Here is a 24,939-nt window from a genome sequence, read left to right on the forward strand (position 1 = left end):
GTACCTCCTGAGACTTTGCGGTGTTAGGCTGGTAAAGGGAATATCCCTCCAGTCCTGCAGATAAGGTCTGGGGAAGTAAGTTGCCCTTAAAAATGGATAGGGGTTTATTTATTTTGTTTGTTTTTGTATGTTTCTTTGTTAAAGGAACAGGCGCAATAAAGCCAAGATATAATTTCACCCTAATCGGTCTCCATTAAATGTACATCTGCACACATCTCTTACAGATGGCCATAGATCAGCTCAGATTGCGGCTTTAAATCTTGAAATGTTTGGTTTCTTTTTACTAGAATTCCCTATTGTTTTAATGTAATCCAAATGGAGCAATGTGTGAAAGCCATTGATAATATATTGTACATTGAAGATTAAGTCATTAGTTGTGCTGTTGCAAGCATAAAAAAAGAGAAACGTTTACGTTCTGTTTTCTATTTTCCTTTTCTTTCTGGTGAGGTCAAACAACAAATGGTATAACAGTGCTCCAAAGAAAAAAAGTAGACCGAATAGGCTTGATGAATTAAGTTGAATAATAAAGCATATAGAGTTCCTTTTCTTCTAGCAGATTGAACAATTATTGTTATAGTTCCTTCTTCGTACAGCAGGAAAACATGGAAATATGAAGGCAGACGCAGCCATCCGGCTGCAGGCTGAAGCAGCCGCTGTGTCTACGAGTACGGGAATCCGGAAATCATGTCACTCCGATGTCACCAGGACAAGGGACGCCATTTAAGTCAACATCTCCTAGGAGACAGACCATATGGAGCGGGACGCTATACACCAAGAGACAGGACAGACTGCAGTCTCCTTCCTTAACATGCTGTTTTAAAGCTGTGCAGTCCTATTAAATGACGCCTACTAGGACATCAGGTAGCAGGAGAGCGGTAATGCCTTTGGTGTCAGCGATCGCAGCTCTTACCGACACGGGCCCCAGATAATCAGCATCTGGACTACATACAGGAATAAGATATAATATTCTTGAAGTATTCTTGTGGGCTGTCTGCCCAGTTCCTTATATGTGAAGGTGCTCACACTTGACTGCTTCTGATCAGTTTCAGATCCAAGGCGGGTATTTTGTTTCTGTTTTGCAATATTATATTTACCAGTACAGCATAATAAAGTGGCTCACTTGAAAATATCCAGCAACAGTATATAACATACAGGGATCTTTTAAAAATAGAATACCTACCTCTCTACCTGCTGTACCAATTTATGCTAATGTAAAATGTGTGTAGGTTACATAATTATTTTGTCCATAGCCATTACTGCTGCTGTATGTTGGTACATGATAAATAAATGATGAGTAACAGTAGTAATACATCAGATACCTATGTTAATAGAAATTACATTCGGTCATTCACTAAGATACAGTACAATATACAATAACACCATTCACTTTAATTGCTAATGTGTTTGCTAAACATTTTAGTGTTCTCTTTTGTTGATGTATTTCTAGTATGCAAATAAACGGCCTCTGGTCATTTCTATTTCTGCTAGTCTCGGTATATTTAAACTGAGTAAGGGACAGACTTTCAGAATGTAATAATTTGTGCGGCTAGTGTGTGAAAGCAACAATCATCCCATCAGCCCCTTAAATTTTTATTTTTTTTCTGGCGGTAATCGAAAGGTCCTCTGGTGCTGAACTGCACGTTTTTCAGGTCCGGGATCCCCTTGTACCCAAGATACTTTAGCAGTGAAGGTACAGCCATTTCATTCCCCTCCATTCAAATCTCCTGCATCACCCGGACCAATAGGAAGCCACAACAGCATCCGTTGCAGCTTTCTATTGGCCGCCCAGTTAAATCCCAATGCAAATCTAGGAAGTGATACCAGTACCTTCACAGGTGTGTATCTCAAGAACACGGGTGGTCCCCTGAGCAGAACATAGAGAAGTCCAGCACTGGGTACTCCCCAGTGCCAATCTTTCCAACAACCAAAGGGGGATAAAACCTGTGGATAACTGCTTGAAGATTTTGATTTGTTCTTTTTAAATATGGTTGCAGGGAGACCCTTAATTGTGAAAGCACATGTAGCACTATTGGATGCCATATATGTTTTTTTCCTCTGGCATACTTTCTCTAGTTCAATGGAGTTAGCATCACTGTAAATGTCATTTTGTTTGTGTCTTAATAAGACATTCCAAGGTGAGTGCTGCTGAGACATCTACTTTTTCAACAGCTCATGCTGCTTAATTCATGTTCTCTTCCGTCCCTTCATATATTACAAAGCTGTAAAACGTTCAGATTCTGTGCAGTAGCAAAATAGCAGTAGTGTCTGTTAATGCTCTAATATTCTGCCATTGCACACTGAGATTTATATGGTATGACTGTGTTTGTGCCATATTGTACTAAAAGCACAGATAAAACGACATTTATTGAAGGAATGAGAATAGTGTTACAAATGTGAAACAATATTGGATTGGTAGACGATAGAACATATTCAGTTGTACATTAGCTTAAAAAAATATATATATTTTAATCTTGTGTTCTGCGAGGCCCTGGAGACATATTGGAAATCATAGTCTGTTCTACATGTTAATGGTGAATATTTTACTATGCGTGCCACTATAATTCTTTTTGGCTAAATATGAATTATTTATAACATAACTATTCAATAAAAAAATCTCAAAGTTATAAACGATGAACTATTTTAATGTGTTATGCCTATGATAAGAAGACCAGGCTTCTGCAGAGTCTCAGGGAAATTTTGAAAGGCGACTAATTTCTTAAAAAAATAAAAAACAACATTACTTTTCCATCACATGTAGGGTAGCAAGATAGCAAAGGGGGCTAAAATAATTCTAAATTCGTTTTTTTATTTAACACCCGTAGTGAAATGTATTTTAATCCACATGCATGCTACGAAAACATATAGCACTCAGTACTTCAAAATGTGTTCTCAGATGAGCATAAAAACAGCAGCATTCCTTCTAAGGGAAAAAAGTTGAAATGTATGACTAAACGCTTAAGTTTTATGTGTCTGTGATACATCGAGACGATCAAGATTGCCATCCCAATATCCAAACCCTTTAAGTTCTCTGTGTGTGCGGCGTCAGAAATCTAGCGCTCTGAGAGCACACCAACCACAAATGCGGTTGTTTAAAGTGGCACTTTATTCACTGCAGATCAATACTGCATCTCTAGTTCACAAGGTGCTCTGTCCCAAGAGTCACTTGCTGTACATTAATACATGTTGGTCAGGAGTCGCGCCAAGTCTTGAAATCCTGGTATTACTGAAATGTGCTGCGACTACTGTAACTTCTGTGTTATTTTAAACTGTAAAATGAGAACTTGAAACCACAAACAATAGTAGTCGGTTCATTTCTAAAACTAAACTTGTGTGTGGCCACGTAACAGAGAAATTCAGTTAATTACGGGCGAGTAAGGCCCCTTCGTCAAAGACGTGAATGGCATTGGAGCATATTGAATAAGGCCTTAGTTGTGGTCAAAAGAAAAAGTAATAAAATGGTAATTGCAATAGTCCCTTTTATGCTTCATTGTGGAATTGCCGTCTATGTTTTGTTAAGTGCCATGTAATGGCTTATAAAAGGATCCACCACAGTAAATTGTCTCCGGACTCTGCTTTCAGTGTGTAAAGCAGTCATTTATTTAGTATTTACCTCTCAAGCAAGTTTAAAGGACAGTAAAAAAGTATCTTGTCTTGACTTGTGCTTGGGAAGCTATTTAACTATGAAAGTAACCTTGGAAGCCGCACCAAACGTGTTACTTACATTTCATTCGTCTGTAACGGGAAAGTGCCCATTATTTACTTCTTACAATACTGGATTGTACACACTTGCAGCATGGTTGTTGGAGTATTTCAGACAGACCACTCATTGCTTCATCTTGCTGTGCATTGGGAAAAGCATAACATGGAATATATAATCCCACTTCTGTGTAATCTTTTGATCTCTAAGGTTTAGTGGTCTTTATTGATTGAAGATGCTGCTTTTACTTGTCGCCTGCTCTGTTGCTTCATATACCACGGTAAATAATTGCGCCAGTCATTGCTTCTGACCCAATTCAATCACCCTCCCAGTGAGGCATGTAACCCATATTTGAGTTATACCATTGTGGCTTTGGATAACGATGCTCATTAATTTCTAAATTGAGAATGAAATTGAAAGCATTTTGCCCAACATCACACACCCATGCAAATTGCTCTCCTTTATTTCATAAGTCGAATTTTATCTATAATTAGGGTTATTATATTAAAAGAGATGGATGGAAAAATCTTTTAATCCTGAAGCATTTTACAGTCATTAAGCTGTTTGGTTTGATCCCTGATTAATGATGCACCATCATTTTAGATGTGTTTTATTTTGCCATCACTTCTTCCTATACAAGCAACACAAATAGCACATAAGGTATCATATGCCAAAGTTACAGTGATTTTTGAAGGCCAAGGAAACTTCTTTTTTTCACTTAGGGCATTCTTCCTTGTTTATGTAGCCGTAATGCTTCTATGAAAACTGATAGGGGGAGATTCACTAACCTCCAATACATACAGTAAGATCACACAATGATTGCATGTTCACTGTGGTTCACGTTGGAGGCTTGTGAATCCTGTTGATTATCCAGTGTTGTAGGCTACACATTTGCACTAGTCAGAAAGTTAACGTACGTCTGGCTATTGCATTAATGGCCCTATATATGCCCAGAAAAAATAATAATATTTGAAATGGTAAGATACCTGTGTTCTGTCTTTACCGGGGGAAATCTGTGGTTGAGAAGAGAAATAGGACAGCAGGAAACTTTACTCCGAATACAGTCCTGAAGCAGCAGAGAACTTCCGCTGACCACTAAAGGGAGAATCAAATCTGTGTGCAGATGGTGCTGAGTTCCGGCAAATTGTGGCTTTTCTCTGTGGCTATCCTCGACTCCACCAGGGGGCGTTTTTGAATTTGCCAGTTAAAATGAACAGTGGCAAATTCAAAAATGCTTTTTAGTTTAAAAAATAAATATATACAGTATATACTGCAAAACAAGGGCTCCAGCACACACTGATTAATAGAGAAAACGAAAGAGTCACGGAATAAGCCAAAAATGTAATAGCGGTAATAATAGAACAATAGGTATTACACAAATATGGAAATGCTGCACGACAAATAAATGCAGAATATATGGATCTTAAAAAGCACAAGAGTAGGGGGGAGAGACACAGGGAAGGGGAGTGGGGAAAAAAAACACTATAGGAAAAACTGCAAACAAATAAACATAGAATAAGACAATGGGGGAGGGTAAGAGGGGCAACGTTTCAGGGTAACAACCCTTACCTCAGGCCCATTACATTGGATCCAACGGAACCACAAGGTACTTCCCTTAACCCTATCCCCCCTACAAGACACAAAGTAGCCAAATAAGAATTCACTCAGAATCAAGCCCTGATCAAAAGCCCACAGTATATGCAAGAGTGTACACAAACTCAAACCGTCCTTTAAGTGGGATTATCAGGCTTCTGTCCTCTCTCTCTCAGATTCAAGAGAGGTCCGTCAGCGGAAGAACGAAGTTGGCGGCAGCAGGAGAGGTCCGTTAGCGGAGGAAAGAAGTTGGCAGCAGCTGGAGAGGTCCGTCAGCGGAGGAAAGAAGTTTGCAGCAGCTGGAGAGGTCCGTCAGCGGAGGAAAGAAGTTTGCGGTAGCAGAAGATGCCGCTCTTCTCTTGCTCTGGTCTGATGGTCTTCTCCTGCCGCTGCATGCCTGCTGTCCACTGCATTCCTACACTAACATTTTCTCCCGCCACCGCCAACTTCATTCCTCCGCTGACGGGCCTCTCCTGCTGCCGCCAACTTCTTTCCTCCACTGATGGACCTCTCCTGCTGTCACCAACTTCTTTCCTCCACTGATGGACCTCTCCTGCTGCCGCCGGTAAACCTGGTAAGTTAGAAGGAAGGGGTCAAATAACACTTTTTTTATTATTTTACATTCCTCGATTGTAAGTGCTAAATCGATGTTGCATCTTACAGTCGATGGCGTTTTACAAACGTTGAAATATGGTACTCCTCTAAAATAGGGTTATGTATAACAAATCCAGGGACATATGCTGCTAGTTGTGCAGCTTTCCACAAAATAGGCACAACACATTTAAAACATACACATGTATGAAAATTAAAACAAATTTAGCCTACAATCTTAATAATGCTCTCAGAGCAGACCTTCCCCAGCCAGGGCATCGATGGCCGAGTAATGCCAATTTCCGTTAGCATTATTACTTAATTTATAGGACATCACTGAGTGGTCATTGACTTGCATCCATTGATGGGCGACCTACAGTATATATATTAAGAGTCTCAAGGGGATAAAGAACATTAGTGTGCCAGCTATTTTGTAGGAGTGAGTACAAGTGCAACTGGACTTACTGTAAAGTCAGAAGTACAACACCGTAACTGTTATCTCATATCCATTGTACTAAAATGTCTTGGAAGGAATGGGCATCTTTCCTCCTGTGAGGCCTGTTCCCTATATTGAATACAGGATTATATAAGGGTTTTGAATAAAATATTCCCTCTAATACTGGATTTGTCAAACAGCTTTCTATTTGGCAAATGTTTTGTGTGTGGGGATGTCAAAAAAATGTTAGCGAAAATATATCCAATGAATAATAGATTTTGAGATTTTGTAACTATTTAATAATGTATTTGATCTACTTTTTATTTTAACGCTAGATTTCTTTTTCTGCAAATATTGAATGACGTGCTATATTTTACTGCTACATTTCCAATTCTTAAGTGCATAGCAAATTTGGGGCTTGCTCAGTGGTTTATCAATCCACAAATGTAATCTTAAATTTATTTATATATAACGCTTTTTATGTTCGTTACTGTAAGCATACTAATAGTGTAACTTGAGCTTAAGGTAAACAATTGTATCCTGAAATAAAAAGCTCTCCCCTTCCCCCCATTGTCTCTTGACTTTAGATATCCAGAGCTAGCATCTGTTTGCAGAAACCCTGGTACTTTAATCCTGTATCCTGGAGCCGAAGCTGAGAATTTGGAAGACGTGTCCCTGGCAGCTGTTCAGTACCCATACTCCCTCATCATAATAGATGGAACCTGGAGTCAGGCCAAAGACATATTCTACAAAAACAACCTATTTCGGCTGCCTAGACAGGTAAGTTAGAATTAGTATATCAAAGATTGTATAAAATATACTCAGCATAAGTAATTCTATTTATCAGCCATGGGCAGTGACAAGGCAATAATCTGCAGTATTAAGGGTCACTTGCTTACACCTATGGCTGACTTTGTCATAATCGCACCTTAAAGCAGCAATCCTGGAATTTATTTATTTTTTCTCTCTACATAATTAGAACCAGGGCTCCCAATATAATTAGAGGAGTACTCTCTGGTACTAATGCTCCTTCCTGGTTCAACAATTCGACCGGCAAATATTACTGGATGCACGATCCAATAGGGACCCACAACGTCATTGGTTGTGACTTCCTACTGGTCAACACTACCGGCAATGTTGAATTTTCCATGAGAAATACTGTCACCTATATCACGATCAAGGAGTTCCCCGGCACTGAAAATAGCGCGGTACAACCGCCGGAGAACCCCCGGTTTCCAATTACAATTTCTTATCTCTGTGCCCAGGACATACTTCAAAACGAGAGGTAACTCTCAATTTATTACTTCCTGATAATTTAATTTATTTATAAAAATGTTTTAAGTAACAAAATGAATGGAAATTTGTTTCCAAGATTGCTGCTTTAACGGAAGATAACACTGGAAAGTTATATTAGTGAGTTATACTAATACTTCAACATTGCTATCACTTTTACCAATGCCATTGTTTCTGGATTAAGTAATGACTTGGGCAGAGTCATGGTCCAAGTATTGGGCTCTGATACATTCTGTATGTCACTCTTCTATTGTTTATTTTAGAACTGCCACCCCTAATATCTCCTATTTCTTGCAAAATCCTATTTTTGAGTCAGTGAATTTCTGTGATTTTCTTTTATGATCTATTAAACAGATAGACAGCTATACACTTATGGCTTGAATTATTTGAATGTCAGTATCAATACATAAATGTGTAATATCAGTGCCTCTTTTGGTCAGTGACCAGCTTGTTGTATGTGTGATCTGACGACCTTGATATAACAGTTAACCTTTTCACGAGAGTGCCGCCGGACATCTGGCATTTGCGGTCATGTGATGGTTTCATCAGTGATCACATGACCACTCACCGCTGATGTAAATGGAAGCAGAGGGGCTCCACTGCTTTCAATCAGGCTGATCACTCAGTTTGAGCGGTCTGGACGATCTGTCCCTGAGAAACTACAATTTCCCCATGACGCACTTGGTACTTCTATAATGGCCTCTGGTGTGCCAGGGCACATAACATACTGTACCACAGCGGTGCGCAAAATGGGAGGCGCAACCCCCAGGGGGGGGGGCGCGAGACTGAGTGCGAGGGGGGGCGCGGGGTCTACAGAGTCCTGCGTGGTTCCTGAAGGCATTTAAATTAAGTGCCGGGGGAGCTGCAGGGCCGCTGAAAACCTAACTTACCTTGGGCTCCGGCGGCTTCTCATACGCGTCGCCATGGCAACTGTGCTGTACCACATACGTCATTGGGGCACTAAAATGGTTAATGCAGTTTACACTACAGTATGTACTGTAACATCACTAAAAGTGGAAGTCGTATAAAATGAAGACATGTTGTGATATCCTGTATCAATGAGTTCCAGAACAATGTAGTCATATTTATTTTATGATAAAGTCATAAAAGGCATCCTGTTAATGTGTATTGCTTGCCCATGCCTCTCCTATTTCATATTGTTAATTCCAAACGTCTCACATTGCAGCTGTTTTTTGGCAAAGCACAATAAAAGTAGCAGTACCTGGCGTAACGTGTGCCGATCTAGGACATCTGAAAGGTTATTAATTAAACATTACTCTTAGTTTTCACCCTTCCCTGTAATGCCTTGCTGTTTCTTCTCCCCTCTTCCTCACCTTACTCTCTCCTTCCTTACTCTCTGGTGGAGCGCTGGGGAAAGCGTGAAACGTGCAAGAGTTATTTACTATATCACCTTACTTAATAAACAGATTTTAGTTAAGTTCCATTATTGTGGCCCTTCCATTTTTGCCGCTGTGCTCCATTTTTTCCTTTTCTGTATTTTCTTACTCTCTCTTTCATCATGCCCTGCTCCTCTTTGCAATCTCTCTTCCCCTCTCTTTGCACTCCCTGCCTTACTGTGTCTGTTCCTCTCTGTGTATACTACACTCCTTTTTCTCCTACTCATCTGTCTCCTCCTCTCCTTGCTGTCTCGCTTTTTCCTCCTCCTACTCACCTTTCTCTCTCCTTGCATTCCCTCCTGCCCTATGTACACACTGCTCTCCATTCACAGAGGGGGAGGGATGTGCAGTCTCGTTGGCTGTCCCTGGGTGAGTGACAGGCCGTTCTGCTTATCACAGAGGGATGTGCAGATATTTATAGATTACATTAATTAGAACATTAACATCTGTCACTCTCTTTCTGCACCTCACTGCCATTTAAATCGCTTCCCCCAGTGTTTCCTGGGTGAGTGAAAGGTCTATCACAGAGTTGGAGGAATGTCTCATTGGCTGTTCCTGGGTAAGTGACAGGCCTATCACAGAGGGATGTGCAGATATATATTTCCCAGAATCCCATGCTGCAGTGGAAGCACTGTGTGCTGGGTGATAATGGTGAAAGGCAGGGTTGCTGACCTCTCTAAGACATGCAAATGAGCATACAGTAATATTATATATATATATATATATATATATATATATGTATATATATATATGGAACACACAATAGATGCCGCAATCAAATCACCCTTGTGTGATTAAGTAATCAGTTAACCAGAGGTCAAGGTAAAAGGTAACTGGTGGTGCTACCGACCCAAAGGAATAATATGACTAAAAAGGAGGGAGAGTAGGGTCAAAAAGGTGCACTCAAATGCTGAATTATGAAAAATAGAAATGGACTTTATTAACAAAGAGTATAAAAAACACAAAAGACAGACCCACACAAATCACATGTCAGATCGCTATGCGACACAACGTAAAAACATCAAACATCCCGGAAGAAGCCTTTTTGGCGAAACGGCCGTAGGAGCAGAGCTGTGACAGCACCCCTCCATCCTGTGACCCGTGTGCCTTACCATACTGCGTGAGACTTTCCTCCGTTTTACTGCTGATGTCCCACTGCAAGACTTTGGTCTTTATCATCTGATTCTCCTGCTGCCTGACTGAGTAACGCTGGTATTTATCACTGGATTTCCTCAGTGCTTTGTGCACACCACACACAGCAGTGCTCTATGTCCCTGTGTTATTCACACACCACCACTGCTCATTATTTTTGAGCTCTGTATCTCAGGGGACTTTATATGAGCGCTGCCAGTGCACTTTATAGATCTACCACTGCTGCTACTTATCTTACATGTGCAGCTCAATTTGGGCATCACTTTATTCAGCTGATTTACAGCACATTTAAGGGTCACAACTTTATGTATTTCTAGCTATGTGCCTAACTATCTCTCATCATCATTAAGAGGTTTATGTATATTTACTACAATATATATCCAATCTTTTCTTGTGGTCTGTATCTACTTACCATTTATATTCATTGCTACTCTTGTTCTGGATCGGCCGATCTCAGTAAACATTACTTGGGGAGAAATATTTTTCCCCTAGTTCTGTTATGTTATATTTGTAATGATATATTGTTACCCTGCTTTGGCTCTTATCAGACCAATTGTACCTCTTTGATGTTTTTACGTTGTGTCGCATAGCGATCTGACATGTGATTTGTGTGGGTCTGTCTTTTGTGTTTTTTATACTCTTTGTTAATAAAGTCCATTTCTATTTTTCATAATTCAGCATTTGAGTGCACCTTTTTGACCCTACTCTCCCTCCTTTTTAGTCATATATATATATATATATATATATATATATATATATATATATATATATATATATATATATATATTCTTATGTTCACTTTATCCCTGGAGCACCGCCAGCATATACCACATGATATTTATTAGCTGGCTTCTAGTTACCTCTACTTTTGGGTGTGCAGTATTTTCTTGTGTTTTATATATATATATATATATATATATATATATATATATATATATATATATATATATATATATATATATATATATATATATATATATATATATATATATATATATATTCAGGAGACAGAGCACTCTGGTAAGTTTGATCACAAGTTTTTGTATTGAAAAAAAATACACTTTTTTTCAATACAAAAACTTGTGATCAAACTTACCAGAGTACTGTCTCCTGATCTTGTGCTTCAAACTGTATCGTATGGTTTATATATATATATATATATATATATATATATATATATATATATATAAAATGGTTTTTTTAATATATATATTATATATTTATATTTATCTGTAGCAGCCTTAACTGGTCACTTTATAGTAACTATGTAATTGAACAAAAATGCTTGGGAAAGAATCCAAAATATAGTACAGCATATTCCATAGTGTTTTAAAACAATTTTTGCCAACATGTTTAGATGTGTAACTCGACGAGAAACAGCTATAACTTATGATTGAAATCATCGTGTTTGTATGGATATATTGTAATGTTTGAATTACTGTATTGTTTGGTCGAATGGATGCAGTTGAAATTACAGGACATTTCCTTGACTTGCCTTGTGCAAGTAGAACAGATAGTTAAAAATGCTGGATTGGTAGGATCATTTTTTTTTTAAATTTTATTTATAATCCGGAATCTAAATTGCAATGCTCATTGCATTAAATATGAGGGAACAATGAGTATTGTCAAGAGAATGTAAATTATTTATTTCCCTCAGATACCAAATGTGCGGTAACATTTTGACGATACGCATAGCGTATAAGAAAACACCAGAAGTTTTATTACAACGTAGATAGCTTTTCTGCTATGAAAACGGGTTGCCCGCGTGCTCTCTTTTATGAGAGGCTGGAGTGCTTTATGATTTCATCTAATCCAAAGTTTTGAATAGCTAGATAGTTGTAAATATTGATGTGCACTTGCAGATAGGATTTTTTTGTTGTTGCTTTTATTGGGTTTTTAAATAAAATGCACTGTAGAACTGTATATCATCCCGGTGCTTGCTGAATTCTCTATCATACATTTTTTTAAACACATTTCCATTTACAGTCTTTTTTTGACTTTTAGGAAGGGCACGCTCTGTTTGAAACAAATGCACTCTTTCTAGTTACATTCTTCCTCCCTGCTCAAACCACGATAAAGCAAATGGAGACTTTACAATGCATTCAGCTTTTGAAATGTAAAATTTCAGAAAGAAAACACATTGGCGGCTTCATGGTCATGTAATTTCTAGGTCGGCAGACAGACCAAGAAGCTGGTGAAGGGGAAAGCTATAAAAATGCTTCAAATTGGCAGAATATGTAACTGTGGTTGTGTAATTATTAGGTACTGTACTAAGTGCTTTGCTCAACGTGCCCTATATACACGAGATCAAAATGTAATTAGTCTCCAATAAGTACACGTGCCTCAAAGGTGTCTTGTTCCTCTTCGAACATGGACAGTAAAGTTATTTATTGGGAATGTAAAAGCAGACACCTAAAAAGGCAACTGTAATGCAGAAACCATGAAGATTACTTACAATAGCTCCAACTGTAGAGCATGAAAGCGAATTTCGGTGGAAATAATTTAAGTTGTCTGCTGCTTCCAGTGACTGGCAATCATACTGTAGCTGCAAAAAGCTTTGCATTGATGTATAATATTGTTCAAAGAAAAACATTTTTTTTGTTTAAAGTAGGCAATTCTCATCTATTTTTAAAGACTGAGATTGCACAAGCAATAGAGCTGAACTTATTAGGATTGATTCATGATTTGCTTAAAACATGTAACAAGGTCAATACATTTAATGCATTTTCACATACTGTACTGCATACTGTTTTATGTATAATTGTGATCATTATGAGTCTTCATAATAATATTAGTTCTTATATTATCTATTTATATAAGGCCCGGTAGAGTGCATGTCAGTGTGTAAAAATCCTTGCTATAGAACTTACAATCTAATACTTGGGACTAGATGGAAAAAGCTCAGTTAGATCAGGGCTCATAACATGACATTACCTGCAACGGATGTTATGTTCCTTTTAGGTTAACGCATAGTCTCAAAGCTAATTGTGTGCAAACACAACGACCGGACTTCAGCTCATTTAGCATGGACTTAACATCACATTATTTTAATGTACTGTAAGGTTGAGTTATCTTCCAATAACGTGACATTAAGTATGTCTTAGCGTTACTTTGATCCAGACCTTGAAATAGGTCCCTAACTCTAGCTAAGGAGCGAAAAGGGAAATACCACCAGGAAATACATTTATTTTATTAAAATTAGGCATACATGTGGCGCTACACCCATCCAAACCGTGTACAAACACTATATTGGCCTGGAATATGAGTAATGCCATGTTTACGACCTAACGTTACATTTCTGCATTAACCTTAAGGGACTTTGATGGATATTAAATGTTATGATAATGCCTCATTTGCATATCATGTGCACCTCATTATCACTAACGGTCATTACAGTTAATGCAGAAAACATTTGCGGCAGAAAACATGGCCTAATGTTATGTTGTTATGCTTTCATGATACGCCGTTAGTCTTAACATGATGTTAAGTGACATAATAGAGCTTTGTGGCTTTGGGTCCATGTGCCTGAATCACAGAAGATAAAGTAACTTTACAAAATTACCACTAAGCCATTCATTCGCTCTAATTATTGATTGTCCAGTGCTCTGGTTGGGGAGATTAGTCCACTGGTCTATGGCAGTGCTATTATACTAAAGGTATAAAGTATGCTGAATTAGATGTAGCAAATTAATTGCTACAACTCTAGGCCAGGGTTGCGCAAAGTGGGGGGCGCGAGGTTAACAGATCCCGAAGGCTTCCCGAAGGCATTTAAATTAATGCCGGGGGAGCTACGGGGTCTCTGTACCCCTTACTTACCTTGATTCAGGCGCTCCTGGTGACGCGTTGCCATGACAATGTGACGTCATGACGCCAGGACGTCTGATTCAAGGTAAGAGGGGGGGGCGCGAGGAGAGGGGCACAGATGGGAAAAGATTGCGCCCCCCTGCTCTAGGTGATGAAGCTTCTCCTGCATAGTGTCATGTCCCGACTGCTCCTATGTCAAAGACTTTGCCTGCAAGACAAAGGAATCACACCCAGTGTGGAATACGTATTCCCTTTTTTTACTAAATCATTCATAACAAATTATGTGCATGCTCCCCCTCCCTGCTAACTTCTATAATACTTCTGTAACTTTCCTCTTCTCCTCAAGCGGTACAGTATATACCGTATGGGTTATGTATCTGTGTTAAAAATTATTTCACACGGGCAAGGACATTTCAAAGATTGAAGCTCTATAGCTGTGTCTGTGTCACCTGTATCCATTGAACATGAACCCATCCCTTTCTGGTTCACACTTGCCCAATTCCAAGCAAACACAGTCTCTGTTCTTACACTGAATCCTCTTAGGCAAGGCTGCCGAGAGGGTGGGGGAAGTGGTGCCGGGACAACTGTCCCAGGCCTGGCAGTGAAAAGGGACCCAGCAGGCTGAGGTCCAGGGGTCTCAGGGTCCAACATGAAGAGCCAGCACATATACAGTAGTCTTACTCAGCCCTTGAATCAAAGCTGTACTTCCACTCTGCTTCTGAAGTTTTAGAGCAGGTGAAATTTAACTTCTGGCTTTCAGGGATGCAGTAGTATCACAGCAGTAGTTTTCTCCTCAGGGGAAGTCACAGTAGCAATAGGCAATGAGAAAACTGCAAACCTATTACCAGGATTGGACAGCATAGCACCTTTACCTCTTCTGCAGTGCTTTCCGGATCCCCGGACACTCCCTTATAAAGGTAACAGTTTTAAAATTCTCAGTGCACCTCTGTAATTCGCGGTCTGAGGATCACTGAATTACTTGACATTAGGAGTACTGTCGGAATTGAATAGCTGTACCCGATACCCAGCCTGGATCATCTACAAATATGTAGGTTTTCATCTGTAGCGCCTGATAATGGTTCTCTAATACAGTATGTATCAGGTGTATATGTACAATACATAAATTGTACTAAGATATCTACTGTAGTATACTAGCAGATTTTGTAGGCGATAAAACATTTTTACTAGAGGGACATGAAAGTACTTCATAATTATTGAGACCACAGAAGTAGAGATGTCTGACTATGTCCGAGTTCAGTTGCTCATAAATGTTTGTAAAATATTTAAGGTTTTCACATCATCACAAATGTTTTTGCACACGTTGGCACTCCTGTAAACATTTGCCATGTCGCGGATGAAATTAGTATATGTTTCAATAATGTTGCAGATTTCTCAAAACATTCAAACACATTCTCCTGCTTTTTTTTTAAACTTGTTGGAAACGTGCAGATCTCTAGGCAGAAGTCCCTTCTCCATGTAGAAGCAACATTGAAGAAAGAACAACACATCATTAGCTGAATGGCAACAGTGCTGGGACTGCATTGTTCATAATTCTTAATTGAACATGGGGAAATGTTTGGTAGTCATCGACCAATGAATGGTGATCCATTAGCTTATGCTTTAAACTTGGTTTATTCCTACCAAGCAGCTAGATCCCAACATGTGTCTCTCAGGCTCTAACTCCTACCCCTTGGATATCTCACCTGTGAAGTCCCGCAAGGCCCTATTCTGGGCCACCTACTCTTCTCAGTGTTCATCAGTGATCTTCCTACAGCTTGTAAGGGAGCTTCAATACACATGTATGCAGATGACACAATCTTATATGTATACAATCCTAGCCTCTCCGACCTTGAACACATACTTCAATCTGACTTTTTGAGACTTGAAAATTGGATTTCCCAAAACAAACAGTTTTTAAACACTGACAAGACTGTAACAATGGTATTTGGGACCAAGGCTACATTTTTAAAGCTTCCAATGACTGATCTCCAGATCAGAACCAATGCTAATACCACCCTAACTCCTGTTACTAGTTTTAAATACTTGGGCATATGGTTTGACTCCCATTTAACATTTGAGATGCACATTGATAGCCTGACATCCAAAACCTATGCCAAACTAGGTGTACTTTACAGGAACAAATCCTCCCTAAGTCTGCTGGTCAGAAAGCGTATCGCACAGCAGATGCTAATGCCAATTATCGACTATGGGGACATAGTATACAGCTCGGCACCCCAAACCCATCTTAGCAAACTTGAAACCCTCTACAATTCAATATGCCGTTTTCTTCTCCAATGCAACTACAACACACATCACCGCGAAATGCTCAAAGAACTAGATTGGTCATCACTTGAGTCTAGGCCAAAGTTCATCTCAACTGTCTTGCCTTCAAATACTTTCTGGGCAAGCTACCCATCTACCTGAATAAGCTCCTTACCCCTACCACATGCAGCACTTATCATCTGAGATCTGACTCCAAAAGACTGTTCATGGTCCCAAGGTTCAGAAAAGGATCCGTCCGCTCCTTCTTCTCTTACCGTGTACCCCAAAACTAGAACATCTACCAGAGACTCTCACAGCCACCACCAGTCTAAGTTCTTTCAAAACTAAAGCTGGCTCACATTTTATTCTGGTCAGTAACTGTTACATACGCCTATAATATATGTTATCTCTAACTGTGCATGCAATGTCTTGTATATAATGTATACCCTGTTCACTTATGTAACTATGTATTGTAACATGTATTTGTCATCTTAACTTTGTGCCCAGGACATACTTGAAAACGAGAGCTAACTCTAAATGGTAAACTCTTCCTGGTAAAACATGTAATCAATAACTAAATAAACGGCAGAACCACAGAGCTTCTGTGAACCAGCAGGTACTCAGCACTACACACCTGGTAACAGGGGAATCTCCCAGAGGGTGGGGGAAACATTGTTACAAGTGAAAAGCTTTATTTTTCTGTTTAATAAATATGTAGTGCTTGTTGGAAAACTGGAGTAATTAAAGTGTGATTGCATAATTTTGTACTTGGAAAAACTGTGAAAGGGAAGGTCACCATTCACTGTTCAGAGAAGCAAAGAGTTTTGACACTTCAGTAGTGCGTATATAACACATGTAAAGTTTAAGAGTTGCTTGTAAGGAGACCTCAAGAGAATAGAAGTGCCAAGTAGAAAATCTGCCAACAAATATATGTCAAATGTTTATTTTACGTAGCAATCTTCTTATAATATAATATATTGTATTTAGGTCACTCGTTTTCTTCTATTAAGAATATACTGTATATATATATATATATATATATATATATATATATATATATATATATATATATATATATATATATATTAAGAATATACAGTGTATATATATGTATATATATATATATATATATATATATATATATATATATATATATATATCTTGAACTGTTTCATCATGTACACAAGTCTCAATAAATAGTCATAGCTATTTGAAATGAAGATAATTGAAAAAAAATCCAAAAAATAAAAACATATATCTGTGTTTGTGGATAACATTTGAGCCACTAATAAATCGGTTGTGGCAAGTGAGGGTTCTGTAACACCCTGGAAACGATGGCCCTAATAACGTTAAAAAGAAGTCCGTCTTCTCGGGTTTGTCCGACCTCTGTTGGAGGGGCTGTGGCCAGAAGGGAGACCTGGTACATATTTGGTGGACGTGCCCGGGTATTCGGCCGTTCTGGAGTATGATACACTCCCTGGTGGAGGAGACGTTGGGATTAGACGTCCAGCTGAATCCACTTACATTCTTATTAGCAAAACCTATGGAGGATCTCCCAAACTCATCCAAAAAACTGGTATCGTTCATCCTAATAGCAGCTCGCTGCGCAATTGCTGCAAAATGGAAGCAGATGAAACGGCCTAGCAAACAAATGGTGCTAGCCAGAATAAGGGAGGTCAGATCAATGGAGCTGCTATCAGCTCTTTTGAAACAAGATGTTGATAAATTCAACAAAATCTGGGATGAATGGCCCTACGACTAAAAACGAAAACGCTGGATGTTGGCATCATTAAGAAGCGTCCTGGAACTTGTCTGGGGCGGGGCCTCCGGTAGGGAGGGGAGTGTCCCCTCTCCCTCTCATCCTCCTCCCCACACCCATCCCTTCCTACCCTTCCCCTTCTCTTCTTGTTCTCCTTTTTCCATTTCTTCCCCCCTTTAGTCCAACCTTCTACCCTCCTCTTTCTCGTACCAAAGGGGAAACGTAGACCTGGCTCCTTGTGTGCGCGCCCACCTGGCTGGGGGGGGGGAGGGTGCGCGGCAAGGGGGCATGGCCGTTAGATCTGGGGAAGAGAACGCTTCATCTGAAATCACTCGCGCTATGCCTCCTCCACTCGGCATATAGCCATGTGTGGTGGCGGTCTGCCACCCTCTATCTAGATCTGCGATATATTATTACGTATGCTTTGTCCTGTAAAATCTCAATAAAAAAGTGTGAAACAAAAAAAAGAAGTCGAATGTTTTTCAAAGTACAAACGGCAAAAGTTAAAACCCTGCAGCCTTGGGTTACTCTTGGTAAGTAGCTGTTGATCCTTTTGACTGTCATTAGTGGGACTGATTCCCTCTAACTTTTGCCTGGGTATTGTGATAAAGATCAAACTCAAATAAATAAATAGTTGTGGGTTACAACGGTCATTTGAAATGGTTAAGGACTTAATATAGTCACGTATATTCCAGTGAGGTCTTGTTCAGCTAATTATGTTGCTTATAGCTGCAGACCAAGCAATATCCTACATGTGGGCTTTTTTTTAAATAAATCAGTTCTGTATTGTTCTGTACTGAGTCAATACTCCTCAGCAGTCATTTAGTGAACCCCAAGCCGAACCTTCGCAGATCGATCACAGGAGAATGGATCGATCGGCAACTTAGCTAATTACTTATCATTGTGTGGATTGTATGGAACAGCAGCTTGAACGGCTGCTTTAAGTAATCCCAAGAGACCTCATTTTAGGTAAATAATAGTCGTAGCCTACCTTTTTGATATCAATATTTGACGTCAATATGCTCTCTAAAGATTGTACTGTAATTTCTATCACTTTGCATGTAGTAACAAAGGAGGGAGAGGGTGTAGGTGGTCTGATACCTTTTATTGGTAGTTGAAATGTTACAAGTTTTAGGAACACTCAGAGTCCTTCATCGGGTGTAAGATCTCTAATACTTAGAGGGCACCGACAGTGCCAACTAGTTAGCAACTCTGAAGTAAGAGAAATTGTATTTATCACTACATTTGGCCATTTTAATCACTACATCCTGTAACTTACTGCATTGTGTAATTTTTAGACCCCTAGAATCCTCTCTTTGGCCTGTGTTCCAAGATATGTTTATAGTTTATTGGGCCTGTTATTGTGAGGCAGGCTGCTGTGAAGCTTTTTTCTGTCACCTACAAGATGCAATGTTGTTGTGTTAGAATCTCATTATATTTCAGTGGTTAAGTTGGCACCGTTTCCATGTTGTAAGCAATGTCACCTATTCAAAGGCTTTCTCAAATATGTGAGAAAGCAGCTTCAAAAGAGCATTACACATTACCGAGGTAACTTGCGGTTATAAAAAATAAAATGTCATGGAAAGTATCTTTCCAAATTTTTAAAATATTTAAACATTTCTTAAAAATCAAAGTGGCAACTATCAGAGAACAGGTGATCAGTGCTGCATACTGTACATAAGAGAGGTGCGGTGGGCTGTGGATTATGGTGTCCATCTTTAATGCACATTTGTTTGACATTATTTACATCTATTTTTCACTGAAATAGATTATTATTAGTGCTGTATATACAAGTCATTTAACTCCAGTAAAACACTGAGAATGTGTTAGAAGAAAAAGTGCAATTGTAATTCTCCTTTGAAATAGAAAAGAAATACTGTACTTATTTTGGGTTTAACTTTGATAATGTGTTTGAGGCTTTATATTTCTCTAACATTAAATCACAGCATTTTTATTTTCCTTAGTGATCTAAGCTAGTCATCCACTTTTGGAATACATTGAATATTTTCCTTTTAGTGTTCATACACCTTGATATTTTCTTGTTTTGCATTACCCAAGAAAAGGAATAATAATTGCATATCACCCACACCTTCGCTTATGAAAAAAAAAAAAAAAAAAAAAACTGCCTCTGATACTTCCCTATTACAGTATTCAGATGCAACAATGTCCTTCTCTAAATGAAATGGAAGGTAAAACGAGATGCCAGGAGTGCTTATTAAGACTGTTTTGACATGAAGGTGTTCTAGTTGCGTACAAACCCAGAGATGAAAAGCTATGTCGTTTCACAATGGCCTTGAGATGTAATTGCATTCTATCACTTTTATATTTTTGGGGCAAGTTATCTGTTGTGATATATATTTTATAGTTAGTATTTAAGTTTAGAGAGAGGAATATAATCTTAGTATACTGACATTAACAAGAGCGATGCTATCTTTACCAGATTGCTTTCATTTTCTTTTCCCTGCTGGAGGGACAGTTGAATCCCAAAGGTTCAGAAGAGAGTATCTGAGAATGTTGCATCTGCTTATTTTCAGACAAAACATCATTATTTATACTCTTACGTTTTCACAGCCTGATGTTTCAGCTGGCTGAATGTATTTATCCACACGTTTTTATTTTTCCATCTGAGATTTGCTTGCAATTGTTCCAACTGGCTTAGGACTCTGATACTGGTGGCAAATTGCCTCCCCTCCCCCCCCCCCCCACCCACGAGACTAAAAACAAAAGGATTCACAATAATTAAAGACCATATAACAAAAGCAATGTGATAAGGGTTGTACACACGTAAGCAAGTTGTGTGGGTCAAGTGATGTCTTATAGTGGGCATTGAATTGCTAGATTGTAATCCCAGTCTCTCCAGTAGTAGTCTTAAATAAAAAATTGGCAAAACTAAAATCCCAGAAAATAGTGATGTTTTCTTCCGAGAATCCATACAGTCCAAGAAATGAGAGCGTACAGTACATTTGTCTTCTTTCCCGTGCTGCTACACTTTGCTCTATTGTTACACTAATACTCACACAGTGGAGACAAATGAGACCTCATGGCGGCTCTTGGTCAGTAGCCAAGAAAAAGCATTTGTATCTCCCTAACCTAGTTAGATAAATGATGTCAGGGATAAAACTCTCATCATGTAACATTTTCCAGTATTTGGGTTTTACAGTGCACTAAGCTTGAATCTGTATGTTCCCAAGCGGGTGAGTTTGACCGAAGGCGGCTGCTTTGACACATACAGTATAGAATCAGCTTCTAAGGCAGGAGTGACCAGCTCCAGGCCTCAAGGGACACCAACAGGTCAGGTATTAAGGATATTCCAGCTTCAAAACATGTGGTTCAAATAATGACTCAGCCACTGGTTCAGACACCTGTGTTGAAGCAGAGATACTCTGAAAATCTGGCCTATTGGTGGCCATTGGGGACTGGAGATGGCCACCCCTGCTCTAAGGGGTTAAATGTTTTTTGTTTTTTTTTGTTCTGCTTTTTATTTCAATGTTCATATTCTTGGTGCACTATTTGGGACTAAAGAAATCTGAAGACACTTGCTTTTTGCTTTGCATCTTGATATAGACCTGTAGGAAACCAGTGTAGAAAAACAGATTGCTCTTTTTTTTATGGGCTATGGATTCATGAATATACAGTGTGTAAGTGTGGAAACAGTAAGCCAGCTTGGGAAATCACTGCATACAGTACAGTATGTGATAAGGTTGTGTTTATGGTATTTTATTCCAGTGACCGTTTCTATACAAACCTTTGTGGGTGGTACAAATTGCAAAACAATATTGCTGATAAGCAGTTAAAGCAATTTTTGCAAAACCCTTATAAATTCTGAGTTTATGTTGATTGTAGTAGAATGTATATATTTCCTCTGCATATGCTCTGGCATTGCACACTTGTCTGTACTGTATGCTCTTCCTAAATGACTCATTTCCTCCCTCGATTTTCCTGTAGGTAGTGCTACCTTTTAGCCCTTTGCGTGCCCTTATACTGTTGTAAGAATGGAATCCACATGGCCCTTTGTGCCGCTCAGCGTGAAATGCCTCTTTGTGCTGTCCCTTGAATACATTTGTCCCCTGGCTTTCATGAGTATTGATCAAATGAAAGAGGAGGATGTTCTCTTGCATTCAGGGGGAATCTGAGTTATCTGGCCGCTCTATTACCACTGTGGGCTAGATTTATTACAGGTTGATATAGCTGCATTCCATTTTTGGAGTTATTATAAAATAGGATTGCAACAATATTTTTTTAGGCATTACCTGCTGTCCAATTCTCCAGGAATCTAAAGTGCTAATTGCACAATAGCGACTTTGAATCTGTCGCCAGCTTCACTCCGTCAGCTCCGTGGGATCACTCTCAGAATCCCACTAACACACAGCTCCGATCGGAACTCTGAACTCACTACGCTGTGAGCACTATGGAACAGTTCAGCTGAGTGAATTGCTGAGTTTCCATTCATAGAAATTATATTATCAGTCACATAAACTTAATTTACATTTTGCAGGGCTGACATTTTAATCTCATCACATAACAATACCGATTCTGTAAACTGGGGGAATTGCTACACAGAGAACAAAGTGTTTTACAGACAATATACTTATACATAAGTGTTTTTACATTCCCTCCCCAGATATTAAAGACATTTGGCTGGAATTCCCATTACTAAACCAGCCAGATTATACTGCTTTAGGGGTAGCTACCTGGTCTTCACCTTTATTTTGTGATGCCAGCTACCCCTAATGTCACAGTAGTCACAAACCAGACAGGTGACAATAGTATGAATCCGGTTTTCCGGACCTGTGGAAGATCTATATATACACGTTCATGAGTTTTTTTTATTTATGAAATCCTATTTATTATACATTTTTGAGTCTATTAGGCTGACTTAGAATTTAGCCTTACAGTAAATTAAGCCCTATTTTACATCTTTTTAGGAGAGGCTAGGTTAATATAGTGCAAAGGGAAAAACATGACTGTTTTTACCAAAGCATTTCCACTGTGATGGGAAAAAGCAATATCATAAATAAAAGTTATGGTCTCTTGGAAAACCTTGTCTCTAAAGTGTAAACTGCATTCATGTTAATGCTATGTTTCAGCGAAGAAAGCAATTCCAATGTGCCATTTTAGCAAATAGCATTGCTTACAGCTAATCTCGCAGAAGATTATGGGTTCTCAAAATGTGCTGTGCCCTGATCACTGCCTTCATCGGCTATTCAGTTTCATAGGTAATGTGCTCCTTGCTGAATTTGAGCTCTTAGAACCAGTTTGATATTTTCTCCTTCCTTCTCCTGGTAGCACTCATTAAGATGAAATTGACTTCATTTATATCAAAAAAATGTTATGCACGTGGGTAGCCTATGCTGTATATTGCAAGGTCAGATCTAGCGTGCCTTAAGGCAGGGGGGCGCAAACTTTTTTCCCTGTGCCCCCCTACCGGCGGTCCCCTCACTCCCGCGCCCCCCCTAACCCCCACTCACCTGGGTTCCGGCGTCATGACGTCACGTTGCCATAGCAACGTGACGTCACATGACCGCGCTGCGGCATTTTGACGCCGCGTTTCCATGGCGACGCAGGAAGGAAGCCGCCGGAGCCTAGGTAAGTGAAGGTTTACAGAGGCCCTGCAGCTCCCCCGGCACTTAATTTAAGTGCCTTCGGGAAGCGTGCTGGGCCTCTGTAAACCCTGCGCCCACCCGCCGGCAGTCTCGCGCCCCCCCTGGGGGTCGCGCCCCCCAGTTTGCACACCGCTGCCTTAAGGGACTTGAAGTAGCCTCTCTATGCCGTGGACCATCCTTTAAATTTCCTTGGCTCTTATTCATAAGCAACGTAAGCGGTTATATGAAGTATGCTTTTTTTGTACAAGTATAAACTGTGTTCTGGATGAGTTTTAGTTTTATATCCTTTTTGTGTTAGCTGCAGACTTCCCTTGAATACATAAGTGAGTGCTGAGTTGCCGTGTTTGACCAATTAAAAATATGCGTCATATGCAAAACCATTAAAAGGGTCTGCTTTTCTTTTCAAATATAGAAATGTAGTATAGTGCTAAAATGTCGTCTTAGTACTTAACGGGGCGGTTCAACTTGACAGGTGCTGGCAAACAGTCTTATCACCAAAATACATTAGTTAAGATTTTAAACACCACTAAAGCATTGGCTTACCGCAGAACTTTGAAAAGTAAAAAAACCAAAACGTATATATATATATATATACAAAAAGAAAACAGAGAGCGCACGCCCCATAGTGTGATCCTGTACATTTAATGATGGAAGGGGGTTGGTGAGGGGATTAAAAACACTTACAGAGTATAAGTGATAAACAAGCAATTTGTGACAAATTTATCACCACTGATGCAGGAACCGTCCCGTGTATATGTATATATATATATATATATATATATATATATATATATATATATATATATATATATATATATAGTACAATACTTATACTTGTCATCTATACATTGTACTTTTTTTTTAATGTGTTACTCAACTAAAATTAACATATTAAATATGCCACTGACATTCGCCTCTAACGAGCCTTAACATGAGAAGGTTCTTCTTATTTGTTTTTAAATGTATTTTTTTTAAACCCCCATTTTTTTACAGGGGGGTGGAGGGGCCCTGAGCATAGCACCACTGGTTCCCGAGATACATACCAGTGCAGTTACCGAGTTTACTTCTCCTTTATGGGAAACAAAATGGCTGCCAAATCTCAGGCTAATATTGGCCTGAGAGAGAGGGGGGGGATGAGTTTGTGTGTAGGTGTTTGTCAGCGTGTGTATCTGTGACACATGCACACTCAACACACGGAGCCTCTGACTCTGGCCCCTAAGGTCTTTGGGTATTTTTGTCCACTCCTAACCTACTGCCTAGTATCTCTTCTTCATTCTGAACAAGCATCTACAAATATCGGAGAGCTCCTATTTTCATTTTGGTGCTGATTTGCCAGTTCGGGTTAAGGGTTA

At 39.3% G+C, this 24,939-nt stretch overlaps 1 protein-coding gene across 1 annotated transcript in view; it reads left to right on the plus strand.

Annotated features, from left to right (window-relative positions):
* The window catches only part of DTWD2 (DTW motif tRNA-uridine aminocarboxypropyltransferase 2), a 219,075-nt gene that overhangs the window by 118,331 nt on the left and 75,805 nt on the right, over positions 1-24,939 (plus strand). Inside the window, exon 5 of the mRNA XM_075601155.1 lies at positions 6,905-7,097. Within this exon, the coding sequence (XP_075457270.1) occupies positions 6,905-7,097 (193 nt within the window). The remainder of the gene's footprint in view (positions 1-6,904; positions 7,098-24,939) is intronic.

Source organism: Ascaphus truei, chromosome 1 (genome assembly GCF_040206685.1).
Source record: "Ascaphus truei isolate aAscTru1 chromosome 1, aAscTru1.hap1, whole genome shotgun sequence".
Lineage (NCBI taxonomy): Eukaryota > Metazoa > Chordata > Amphibia > Anura > Ascaphidae > Ascaphus > Ascaphus truei.